Source organism: Mytilus trossulus, chromosome 12 (genome assembly GCF_036588685.1).
Source record: "Mytilus trossulus isolate FHL-02 chromosome 12, PNRI_Mtr1.1.1.hap1, whole genome shotgun sequence".
Classification (NCBI taxonomy): Eukaryota; Metazoa; Mollusca; class Bivalvia; order Mytilida; family Mytilidae; genus Mytilus; species Mytilus trossulus.
The window spans coordinates 42,584,026-42,596,951 of record NC_086384.1 but is presented as its reverse complement, the minus strand read 5'-3'; the positions used below and the strand labels follow the sequence as shown (position 1 = coordinate 42,596,951).

General features: G+C 31.3%; 1 protein-coding gene across 3 annotated transcripts; it reads left to right on the top strand.

Annotated features, from left to right (window-relative positions):
- Nucleotides 1-1,420: 1,420 nt before the first annotated feature.
- LOC134692127 (cytochrome c oxidase subunit 4 isoform 1, mitochondrial-like) lies at nucleotides 1,421-12,017 on the top strand. Of its 3 annotated transcripts, none has more exons than XM_063552548.1 (5): nucleotides 1,421-1,532; nucleotides 6,414-6,564; nucleotides 8,110-8,280; nucleotides 10,469-10,600; nucleotides 11,756-12,017. In XM_063552548.1, the coding sequence occupies exons 2-5, from the start codon at nucleotides 6,420-6,422 to the stop codon at nucleotides 11,905-11,907; spliced, it is 600 nt and encodes a 199-aa protein (XP_063408618.1). In that variant the 5' UTR covers nucleotides 1,421-1,532; nucleotides 6,414-6,419; the 3' UTR covers nucleotides 11,908-12,017. The 3 variants fall into 3 exon arrangements, with proteins under 3 accessions (XP_063408618.1, XP_063408617.1, XP_063408619.1); XM_063552547.1 differs by lacking the exon at nucleotides 1,421-1,532 and adding an exon at nucleotides 1,719-1,836; XM_063552549.1 differs by lacking the exon at nucleotides 1,421-1,532 and adding an exon at nucleotides 4,437-4,460.
- Nucleotides 12,018-12,926: the final 909 nt, after the last annotated feature.

Genomic DNA, 12,926 nt, shown 5'->3' with positions numbered 1-12,926 from the left:
TCACTGGAAGGTATTAGATCAGCATTGAATACTTTTGTCAAAACTATGTTACGTAATTGCACATTGCATTGTATAATACTCCAGTATCAACTTTTAAGTTAGAAAAAGCTAATCATAAAAAGTGTGTTAGATGATGCATTATACACGCCTATACTACAAATAATTACATTTATCCAATGTAAACAAATTATCACATGATCACATTACTATAAGATTTTTACTGTATCAACTTCCTATACATGCTACTCGGACCCCGGGGGGGCCACTTCAAATTTATTTTGGTAGGGGTGAGCAGCTGAGACATCAAGTACCCCACCCTTTTCATATATTTTGTTAATCAAAAATATATACCTTTTCATATATTAATTAACAAAAAACAGACCTATAGATATATTTCAATATTTTCCCCGCTCATCATCACGTTCTTGTTACGAAGCAAAATAGTCGCAATAATATCACCTTCTTTTCCAATAAATTCCTCAATTTAAATACTTTTCTTACTGCCTTATCTTTCATTATGAAGATATTTCAATTCCAAAATACAGTTTTCATTTAAAAGACGTTTGGTCAGATCAAAGATGGTATTACATCTTATGGTCAGATAAATGTAATATCACCCCAGAGTGTAACACCTTCACTAATTTTAACATATTTGAAAATTAATTAAAAACTGATAAAAAGTTTCATTGCCGTTCCCTCGTACAGGACGCTGTCACAATGGAATTTCTTTAAATAATTGTTATCATGTTTTATGTGTACAAACCCTTGAATGTTAATTAGGTGCAAATGTCAAAATAGTTGGATTTATTGCATCTATCACTGGCATCAGTGGAAATACCACATCAGAATAAATAGAGTTTAATTGGTTTGACAAATAACTGCTGCATTTACGACTGTGGTTTAACGGCATCAAGAATAAATACGGACATCTGATTAGTTTCAGATACTTATGATATAATCAAGCAAGTGATAATATCAACCTATTGATATATTTAATCTGAATTTCTCACCCTTTTCATATATCATAGAGCATGAAAAAGTGACCTATTCCAGCGGCTCATCCCTACCACTAATTATATAGCAAGTGGCCCCCCCGAGACTCGGACATGCTATAGCCAGTTACCAAATCAGCTACAATCAGAATATATTCGTATATGGAATAGTAACACATGCATTTTGTTTCAAATAAGATTTAGGCAAAAGAGTGTGTTAAAAGACATGCTAGAAATTGCATTTATCATTCTTTAAATATTGTGTAGAACAGTTAATAAGTTTAAATTTAAAATGTGCAAAATTGGTAATCAGTTCAGAAACATTTTATCAAAATTACAAGGTGTTTTTTTATCAATCTCTAATGATAAAGCTATAGTTAAATGCCTTAGAATAAACGATATAAGGTGTATGCACTTTATTTGTCAGGTAGCGGAAAGGTAAAATTCGGTCAACAGTTGACCTTCAGACAATTATCTCAAGGTTAAAATTAGAATAGTACAGAAGCACATTTATAAGTAAGATATATTTTTATTCTTCAGGTAAGCCTCTAATTTCTTTCGTTTGTAGTCAATTCTTTTTTTAAATCGTTTTTATCAATTGATCTCTCCCTCAAATAATTGAAAATGACCTACTTCTTGACATATCTATAAAATAGAATATGATTCGAAATGAAAATACTTCACTTGATATTTCAGTATACCAGACAAACATCTTGAAACGAAAGTTAGAATTTGAAAAATAATTGCTATGTGCTTTTATTAATTATATTTTAATCACGTGATAGTGATATTGCTGTTCCGCCATCTTGTGTGAAAAACATAGAAAAAACTTCCTGCTATTGGGGTAGGCATGTATTTAGTTATGCATTACTATCAACATTGTTAAACGCTATGTTACTTTCAATATGTTTGCTTTTTTTTTTTAAATATATTGATTTTAATAAATGCACTCGTTGAACATAAGGTGACATACTTTATTTCTTATCTGATCATACCATTAATGAAATCTTTCGAAGAATGCATAAGAAAATCTAACAAACAGGGAACGTTATAAAGTCTTTATGTGCATGCATATAAATGCATTTTGTTCACTTTATTGATTATAAATTGTGTGACATTTGGAGTAATGTATACTAAGCAACACATGTAATGCAACAGTTCTATTTCAATTCAAATATTTTCAAATCTCGCAAATTTCAATTTTCATGTAATGAACGCTGGTGTAAACTACATATATTTGCAAAAATCACCAAAATACTACACTCCAAAGAAAAAAAGAATTTAGTTAAACGATAGCATTTCGTCTGAAAACAAACTCGCTGTACATGCTAGCCACTTCTATAACATCTCACAAACATGCAAAAGAATGTTTTCTATGCAAAATTGGAAATAAAAGTAAAAAGAAAAAAAAATCACAGATCAGTCATCAAAACCAAATCTTTCAATTAGCACAAAACAACAATATATGACACAAGAAAACCGCTGTTGATGTTCTTGCCTTGGTTTATAGACATGCATATTCGCTTTCCTAACCCAGAAATATATCTTTTAGTCAACAAACAAATGTTTGGCACCATGATCCAACTTATTTTCAATTAATTGTTTCGTTTTATTCTACGAAACTTCAAAACCTTCAGAATTTGTTTGGTCCAATGAAATTATGTGAAAACTTTTCTTCAATTGATATATTCATGAACGTAATTAATGAATACTAAAACAATCCTCCACAGTCGCTACACATATAGTGTAAATTGACTTCTGTAAAACGTAAATTGGCTTCTGCAAAACGCCGTTTGTTTTTTCAAACCCTACTAAACTGTTTCTAGCCCTAGACTGTTTGCACAGACCAGTCTTGATTTGAGGACAGGAAATAATATAACAATATTAATTTATATTCCTTGAATATGCAGTGAAATTGAAAGGATAGTAATATGGTGCACTATGTCATGACATATAATTCCTACGTGCACTTTCCAAAATCTAAGAAAGAATAACAAACAGTGAAATTCGTACTGTTTTTCACCTAAAAGTCTTAGCGAAGATTTCAGCAAAGTTGTTTTTAGCTATTACGTCACTGCAAACTCAAGATGCTTTTTAGCATCGGGATTAGCAGAATATTTTATTCAAGAAAGTAAAAATATCAACCTATTGATATAATTATTTAATCTGAATTTCTCACCCTTTCCCATATATCATGGAGCATGAAATAGTGACATATTATGGCGGCTCATTCCTACTACTCATTACATAGAAAATGACCCAAGCAAAAAATAGAGAAACCTGTTTACAACATGGTATTTGATTGTCATGGACATATACATAGGCTAATTTTTTATTGTTTTTTTTTCTTAAATTTTTCAAAATTTGATGAGAATATTCAAATTGACACTGACTGTCATTGTAATGACGAAACCCATCGATCTGTTGCAAACAAACTTAATCTTTAAATAAAGTTGTGGTTTATTACAGTTGTTGTCCAGTCGTTTTTTATGTGTTTTGTAATTTAATTTTGTCATGTGATTAGGGACTTTCCGATTTTTTTTCTTTGGAGTTCTGTATTTTTGTGATTTTACTTTTTACAATAACTTAATGCCCTCCAAATGTAATTATGCTTTCCCTGATCGTACCTCAGTGTGCATGATGTATTGTTATCAATTTAGTGGGGAATGTTATTGTTTCGAATGTTATCTTAACTTGATCTTTTATTATATTTTATTTTAAATGAAAGTACTTAACATGATTAATTCAAACTATTATATTATTTCTAAGCTATCTATTTACGAAAAAATTAAACAAAGACAACACAATATGTCGCTATGCTAATTAGATGACGAGGTCCATGCAAACATAGTTTATCTTTTGATAGGTCAAGTTCAATGTCAGGTTAATGGATCATTGAACTATTATGTTTACCTCGGTTGTCTTATTAACTGACGTCACAACTTAAATATAACATACAAACAGTTATGTTTTATCAATGGAAATGAACTATTGAGAAAAAATAGGTTAATGTGTATGCTATTTATAGAAATTTCTTTAACTAATAATAACATGTAAGAATCCTTAGTGCAAATAGTGAATACACTTATAATATGTTATTTGTCTATTGATAGTTTAATAACTCCCATTATATTTTTTATATTATCATTGCAATTAAATATTTTTTGTTTTGAAAAATTAACCACAAGAGTTCATTCAGATTTTCTTCATATGCTGTCAAATGACAATTTACCTTAAATGTTTTTGGAGTGTTAAATGATTAGAGAGGCATAGCGCTTGCTATGTGTTTACAATTACTGTACATTAAACACATCTTTATTCATGCATATAATTATTTCCTTTAAAGTTTTAGAAATATATTAGTTAAAGGTAATATCATTTTTCTTGTTTATATATAAGGATCAAAGAACCAAAACACTTGACAAAATTTCTTCTGGTTTCCATAACATAGCTTACTAAACACAGAAGGTTTGTAATTATGGATTATAGATTTTATGAATTGATAATGATACTCTAACAATGCAACACAGATTGGACTATTTTACAAATGTAGAATTTAAATATTCAATTATCTTCTTTTATAATTCAAAGAAATTCTGTTAGTTTAATTTCCATTGGTTTAATTATTCTTTTTGTTTAAAAACACGAACCCCACCAAAAACTAGGGGTGATATCAGGTGCTCCTGAAGGGTAAACAGATCCTGCTCCAAATGTGGCACTTGTCGTGTTGCTTATTTGATTGTAAGTTTTTCAAGGGTAAATGAAAAGAAACAATGATTTACTGATGGACAAAAATAGTTAATCCTCTTTCGCTCAAAAGTTTGACTGCTTAATGGACAGTAATGGTTAACTGCTACACACACATCACTCGACATGCAAGTCTAGTCCCAGTCAAAAATGTACACATCGTTTAATTTATAGTTTGATGACAATTTCAGCACCGCGAACACAATTCTCGTATAATGTTTCCAAGTGTTCATACGTAACTCTGCTCAAATAACTTTTAAGCAAGTTCAAAATATGGGAAGATTTTATTCGGAAAAGTTATAGTTTTAAAGGGATTTATTCTTTTATTTAAAAGATTCAATGCCACAGCCTAAAAAAATATTCTTAATTGCAATATCAGCATACAACATGATTCATGAATGCACATGCATGATAGTAAAAATGGCATGGAGGATAATTCTAATGTGCAGGGATATGAATGGTACTCCACACAATTGTGAAGAACCATCTTTAATTTTCTAATCAAGTATAATGTAATGATCGAGCCCCTTAATATGATTTTTAGCTATATAAAGATAGACGATATATGATTATCGAGCAATCATGTATTTTGAAATTTGTGAACAGATATGAACGATTTGCATTAACGTTTTCCTTCAGTCTCGATCCTTCTGGGTTTCATGCAATTTCATCAGTTGTTTTGTTCTGTCTTGATTTAATACTTACATTTGTATTTTCTTGCTCGATCTATGAGATATCAACATCGTTAAACTACAGTTGCCAATGTTCCTCAACCCAAAAAATCCAGTTTAAGTAAATGTGCTATTGTGAGAAAGAATTGACTATATGACATATTTGCAAAACGATACATTACAAATTCACTTTTGTTTTCGGGATATATCGTAATGAAAAGACTCTTATATTGTATTTGTCGACGTAAGATAGATTACTTATATGGATTAATTTTCAAAAAAATTAACTGGGTCTAAACAGGAAAGAAATACAAGATCAGCTGTGTAGGGGAAACTAAGCGTAGGCTTTATCACATCTATGTAATGATAAACACAATTAAAACAAAGAGTATAACCAATTCAAGTACGAATTTGTAAAAATTTGAAGAAAACAATTACCAGTCAATAACAAATCTCACATCAAAAGTATTGCGACAATTGATTTACATTATCAAAATATTAAAAATAAAAACTATTGTCCAAATACTATCAGTACTAATGGAAAATGATTAAAAGAGAGGCAAAGATACCAGAGGGATTGTCAAACTCATAGATCAAAAATAAACCGGGAACGCTATGGCTAACGAAGAAAAATACAGACAAATAATAGTACACAGGACACAACATGGGGGAGATCTTTGGTTCTCCGGAAGGGTAAGCAGATCCTACTCCACATGTGGCAACCGTCGTGTTGCTCTTGTTATTACAAACGTATATGTTGTTGTGTTTCTGCTGTGTCGTAGTTCTCCTCCTATATTATATTTGTTTCCCTAAGTTGCATTTTATAACCCGGCTTTGTTTTCCCACAAACGTTTGATGAATTTCGAACAGCGGTGTACTACCGTTGTCTGTATTTATAAACGTATACTTGAGACTAAATCTGACATTAAAGTGGCACTCATTTAAAGAAGTGTTTTATTCTTGCTTTATATAATGCATTCAAATTACAGTTATTTTTTTTTAGATAACGATGAGTTATCAATTATTGGTATCATCGGTGAGAGTTGCAGGTAAAATACCTTTGAGAGCTCTCTCAACAACGTCACCAAAATGCCAACAACAGGAAGTGGTTAATCTCTCACAGGAACAAAAAGATAAATATTACCCAAAGATAGGTAATAGTTAACATAGTTAAATGAATGCATATATGCATCACTGTTGATTCATTTATGTTCGTTGAACCCAATTTTCGTAGATAAAGGTAAACTTGCATGTACATGGATATTTAATTTCGTGGCTTTGTCAAAGTTTATATATAAGTCTACCTGTAGCAATACAATTCATGAAAATTGGTACACCACGAATAATAATGATTCCACAGTATGTCTTGTTATTGTTTGAATTGTAAATATAAGAAGATGTCAATTAGATAATGAAAAAGCATAAGTCATGTTGGTGAAAAAAGGACAACATTCAAAAAAGGAAGGAAGGAAGAATGCACAAGCCTGTTCCTGCTTACAATGTGGCACCTGTTCTGATGATCATGCAAAAATATATCTGATATGTCGTATATGATATCGTCCACGCTAAAATCAGAACAGGATTCAGACTAAGTATATGGAACATTTCTTTCAAGGCCTTCTTAACTTTGACTGTCAACAACTACAATATTGTCCGTAAAACTCATGGTTTCAAATTATAGTTTCAAATTACAATCACTACAAATGTATGAAGTATCAACGATTGAAATATGGTTATAGGTTGAATTCATATCCAAATGATTATAAAAAAAATTGTCTAGAAGTTAACAGTATCTTGTATTGTAATAACTTAAAAAAGAAACTGGTAAAAATTCTTTTCTACATTGGCTAGAGGTATAGGGGGAGGGTTGAGATCTCTCAAACATGTTTAACCCCGCCGCATTTTTGCGCCTGTCCGAAGTCAGGAGCCTCTGACCTTTGTTAGTCTTGTATTCTTTAATTTTAGTTTCTTGAGTACAATTTGGAAATTAGTATGGCGTTCATTATCACTGAACTAGTATATATTTGTTTAGGGGCCAGCTGAAGGACGCCTCCGAGTGCGGGAATTTCTCGCTACATTGAAGACCTGTTGGTGACCTTCTGCTGTTGTTGTTTTTCTATGATCGGTTTGTTGTCTCTTTGACACATTCCCCATTTCCATTCTCAATTTAATTATCTATTTATACTCAACAATTGTCAAAAACTGAAACAAATGTTTTGGCAAGCGTTTTACACAGGGATTCTAAAGAAAGTATATCTTGTATTCACTATTATGTCACATTTGTCGAGAGATATGTATACCTTTGTAAATGTAAAACATATTTATCATCATCACTGTTTTAACGCAAGACGCTGGTATCGTCATTAAAAGTTTTTTTTCAGTGACGCTTGAATCTAAAGGGCTAAATATAAAAAATAAGCACGGAAGTTAATCATATAATTGTGATAACTCTACAATTTGAAGAAAATCCTAGTTGATATGAAAAAGTTACAGTTTATTTTTACAGTTGATTATCTAAAGTTTATCATGACAAAAAACCTCACGAACCGCCAATTCCGAAATATAGCTCTTGTCATATAATCCTCAGTCAGAGATTAAGGAAAATATATAATTTGATATAACTTATTCTTATACAGGTAAAACAACAAAATATATAAAAAACACAGTTTTGTAATCTTCTTGCTATATTAAAATTTCAGGAAACAGAGATATTGTTGGTTCAGGTCATAGTATAAGGCCTGGTTATGAAGACAGAAGTGATTATCCTTTTCCCGCCTTAAGATGGAAGCCAAACACACCAGATGTGACAGCACTCAGAGAAAAAGAAGTGGGGGATTGGAAAAATCTTACAATGGAGGAGAGAAAGAGCTGTATGTTTTGAATGTTATGATGTAAATGCCTCATTCGAATGTTTTTTTTTAAATGTCCTGTATCATTTCAGGAATATGGCAGTTGTTATCAAAATGTCCAATTCTATGTTTGTTGGCGTTTGGTTTGATTGCACTTCAGTGTTTCTGTTGTTCTGTTGTTTTCCTCTTATAGTTGTTGTGATTCCCTCGATTTTAGTTTGAAATATGATTTGTTTTCTCTCAATTGATTTATGAATTTTAAACAGCGGTATACTAATGTGGCCTTTATTTCCTTCTTCTAATATTTTGTCTTGAAACTTGTTTCAACAATGATTGTAAAAGTATGATATCAATACATATATGAAAGACCATAAGATATTGATGTACTTGAAGAAATGAAAAGTAATGTATTTAATTTACAAAGTAACTAAACACGGGTTCATTGTAATGCTGAACCCGCATATTTTATTCTTGAAATGAATTTATGATTTTTGAAAATCAATAATCTAATGTTAACTCCAATATTTTCACACAAATGCGTCAGTCACGTATGTTATATATATGATTATAATATCCCGCCAGGATCCTCAAAGGGTGTCGCCTGTCGTTTGTTGTATGTATTTGCGCTTTTGATTGATGGCATTAGATTTTGGACTTTCCGTTTTGAATTTTCGGTGGAGTTTGTCCCCCCCCCCTCTGTAAGTCTAAATAGATATGGTTACTTCCTCCAACTTGTCGCCGACTACACTTATAATATCGAATTACTTGTGGTCATAAATACATGTAATTTAGATGATACAAATGTAGATTGAAATATAACAGGTTTTATTTGAACACAATAAGAGCGTTGACCATAAGATAAATAGATTTAACAATTTGTTGCAATATCTTATTCTCACTAGTTAACAAACCTATAATTATCAGTTACTTTAAACCAATTATAAATCAACTATATCACCTTTTTACGGATACGACTAGTGGAGCAGGATCTGCTAACCTCTCTGGAAATCTGAGGTTCGTGCAAAAGTGGCAACGAAATTTTTGAAAAAAGGTAGTTTTCATTCAAGGTTGAAATCCAAATACCTTCATTGTGGAAAACACAGTTTTTATATCAATACTAAAAGTAATATAATATAAAGGAGAGTCATTTTGTTTCAGAAAACAGTGTAATTGATACTTATAGTGAGGATTGAAATTGCTTAGTCTATATGTCGGACATTTCTCTCCTTTAGATCCGAAGGTTATCCTGTTAATTCAGATTAATTATAAGTTTTCTCAACTTTAACATTTTACTTAATAACACCAATTCAACGATATTCAAATCTAATGTGTAAGTTGATGTTAAACACTAGTGTGTGGTTTTCTGGAACAAATAGACAGGTGAAACATGCCTTAACTTGGCTGATCGAAAGATTCTGGCTTAAAAATGAGACAGGAATTCTTTACAGCCATATTTCGAAAATGTAAAATGTTCCTATAATATTTATCTTCTACAAAAGGTGAAATTACTTTTGATAAAATACTGTTTAAGATTGTGCCAGTCGAAAAAAGATGAGCGAAAGATACCAGAGACCTTTAGCTCCTCACTCAAAAATAAACTGACAACGCCATGGCTGAAAAGGGAAGAGACAAACAGACAAACAGTAGTACACAAACACAACATAGAAAAAAACTAAGCAACACGAACCCCATCAAAAATCGGTGATAATCTAAGGTGCTCTGGAAGAGCAAGCAGATCCTGCTCCACATGTGGTTCTTGTCGATAACATTTGAGATGTAGCTTACATTCAATTTAATTTAAAAACTATCTGACCAAAAATATAGATTAACAATAAGCAACATATATAGTGAATGTGTTGCAGTGGAAATGTGTTTACTCCTTAAAGATCACATGTACTTAATTGGTCTTTTTAACATTTTTTTTATTCGAGCGTCACTGCTGAGTCTTTTGTAGACGAAACGCGCGTCTGGTGTAACTATAAAATTTCTGTCCTGGTATATATGATGAGTTTATTATGCTAAACCGTCTTTTAATTTTTGTTTTGATGTATTGTTTTAATATCGACGTAGAGAATAAGTAGATTGAAGGGAAAGGGAGAGACAAACAGAACTACACAAACAAAACATAGAAAAAAAACAATGTTGAACTCATGACGCCAAATGATTATGAGTATACTTTTGAAGTTGCAGATTTATTTTTATTTTTCAGTATACCGAGCAAGTTTTTGCCAGACCTTTGCCGAAATTAATGCTCCAACAGGGGAATGGAAGCAAGTCGCAGCTGCAACCTTAATGATAATGTGGCTCACAGCTGCTTGGATGTGGTGGTGTGAACATTTTGGTAAGCTACTGTTGAAATGTCACTCAGTTATTTCCTTAATATCATTCATTTTTAAAGATTTTTCCTGTAAAGGTTGTTGTTGGCTATCGGCTTTATGTATTAAGGAGGATAACTTTTAATAATCAATTGGACGTGATAGCTAATAATATATTTATGACAATGTATATATAAATGTTCAAGTTATATTTTTTTTAAGATGATGATCTACCGCTTAATTGATATTTCTGCAACTTCAAACGTATACTCATAATCATTTGGCGTCATGAGTTAAACAAACAAAGACTGAAATTCAGAACTGAAAAAAAAATGATTTTTAGAAATAAAAGATAACTCATTTAGCAATATGCATTTTGAAAACAAATCATGGTCAAGAATTTTTATACTCAAACAAAAAAGGCTTTTTAGTTGTGCCATTTATTAATAGAGAAAGGCGAAATAAACATAATCAAACTTAAGTCGAAGACAAATTGACAACGCCATAGCAGAAAAACACCGACCAAATGACAAACATGACTGAGGGTCAACAAACACAAAATCGAATACTGAGAAACATGATATCCACAAAAACCGTTGGTGATCATGCTCAGGTAGTCCGAAAGGTCATCTCGTTATCTTAACTACTATTTGCTGTTTTAAATTTTTGTGATAACATTATTGTTATATTTTTACAGTTTCTGATTATAACTGATTAACAATAAACTGATTTAAAATCAATTTTTGATTCCTTGCTCATATAACGCATGACATGTTTTGGCTTACGATAAAATCCATAAGTGAATTCAAGAATCTTTCTTTAAAAAAATATTTACGTGAATTTAATATGAAAAATAGGGGGACATACAAAGAGAAATAAAATACAGTTAAACAAACGGTCATCACCATGGCAAATATAAATAAGACAAAAGACTGACATGAGTTAACAAAACACTACCGTGAAGATTAGGCAACTTGAAACGCATAAAAATGTCAGCTTTGTGAACTCATGTTACTGAATGTAAGAAGTCTGATTCACTAATAACACTGCTTGTGGGTGGACTTTCATTATGGCTCTGAGTTTATCTCACGACTCCTACTTTGAATGATGTTCTAAACTAGTTAGCATAGTAAACATGAATAACAAGTGATATGTACAACTGATTGTTATTCTTTTTATAGTATTTAGTAAACAATTACCTGAAAGTATGACAGCAGAGTATAAAAAGAAAAATATAGAGAGAATGGTAAAACAAGGTCAAGAAGAAATGACTGGAATTAGTTCACAGTATGACTTTGAAAACAAGAAATGGAAGGGGAACAAATGGTGGTAAACAAAGAGTAGTTGTAGAGTAATTGTGAGACATTTGCAAGGTGTGTGTTTGCAGATTTCAAAAATCAAAGTAGTGTGTACTTGAAGAAACTAAAATAAAAATAAAAATATGTTGTTTTATCATGTTTATATAGTTATAGTGTTGGAGTATAAATGGATATGAAATATAAATACATCATTTTGTCGTGCTTTTCATAACGATAAAAACAGAACCCTTCTTGATCTGTGGTCGAACCCAAAGACTTTTGCAAGACAATGTCGTTGTGTGAGTTTGCAGATTACAAATCAAAGTATTGTGTAACTGAAGATAATAAAAAAGAATGTAGATAATATGATGTTTTATAGTTATAGTGTCGAAGGTCAAAATGAATATATATCAACTTGTCATGCTTTTTCTAACGATAAAAACATATCACTCCTCTGTGGTCCAACCCAGAGACCTGTAAATTGATATAAGCACGCAGTATATATGAGTTGGAACCAAAGACTTGTCGTCTCATAACGTGCCGATCTTTCTGTTCATGGTTGTGACTTTTATAACTCAATTACACAATTCTTATAAAATAATATTTTTAAAAAATATTAAAACGCAGTGTTTGTGTAGCAATATGCCCCGAGTACCATTTATTTTACTGCTGGTATTTATAGTACAGGTCAAATGAAATAAGTGTTTATTTTGTTGCAATAGTCCAGTATGATGTATGCGATTCTCGTTTGGTCCCATCTTCAAGAGCACATGAAGTAAAAATGTATTGATTTACTTATTGATACAATATTGCGGCGTGGAAGGAAGCAAACATTACAATTATGATTATTTAAAGTAGGTTTCTTGCTGTGCTAATAGAGTTAGGAAATAGTAGTATACCGGTGTTCAAAAGTAATAAATCGATTGGTAGAAAACAAATCTGGGTTACAAACTAAACCGAGGGAAACACATCAATTATTTAGAGAAAACAAAAGAACAACAGAAACAATTAAGTGCAATAGAAGCAAACGCCAAAAGTGATAAATCGCTTAGTT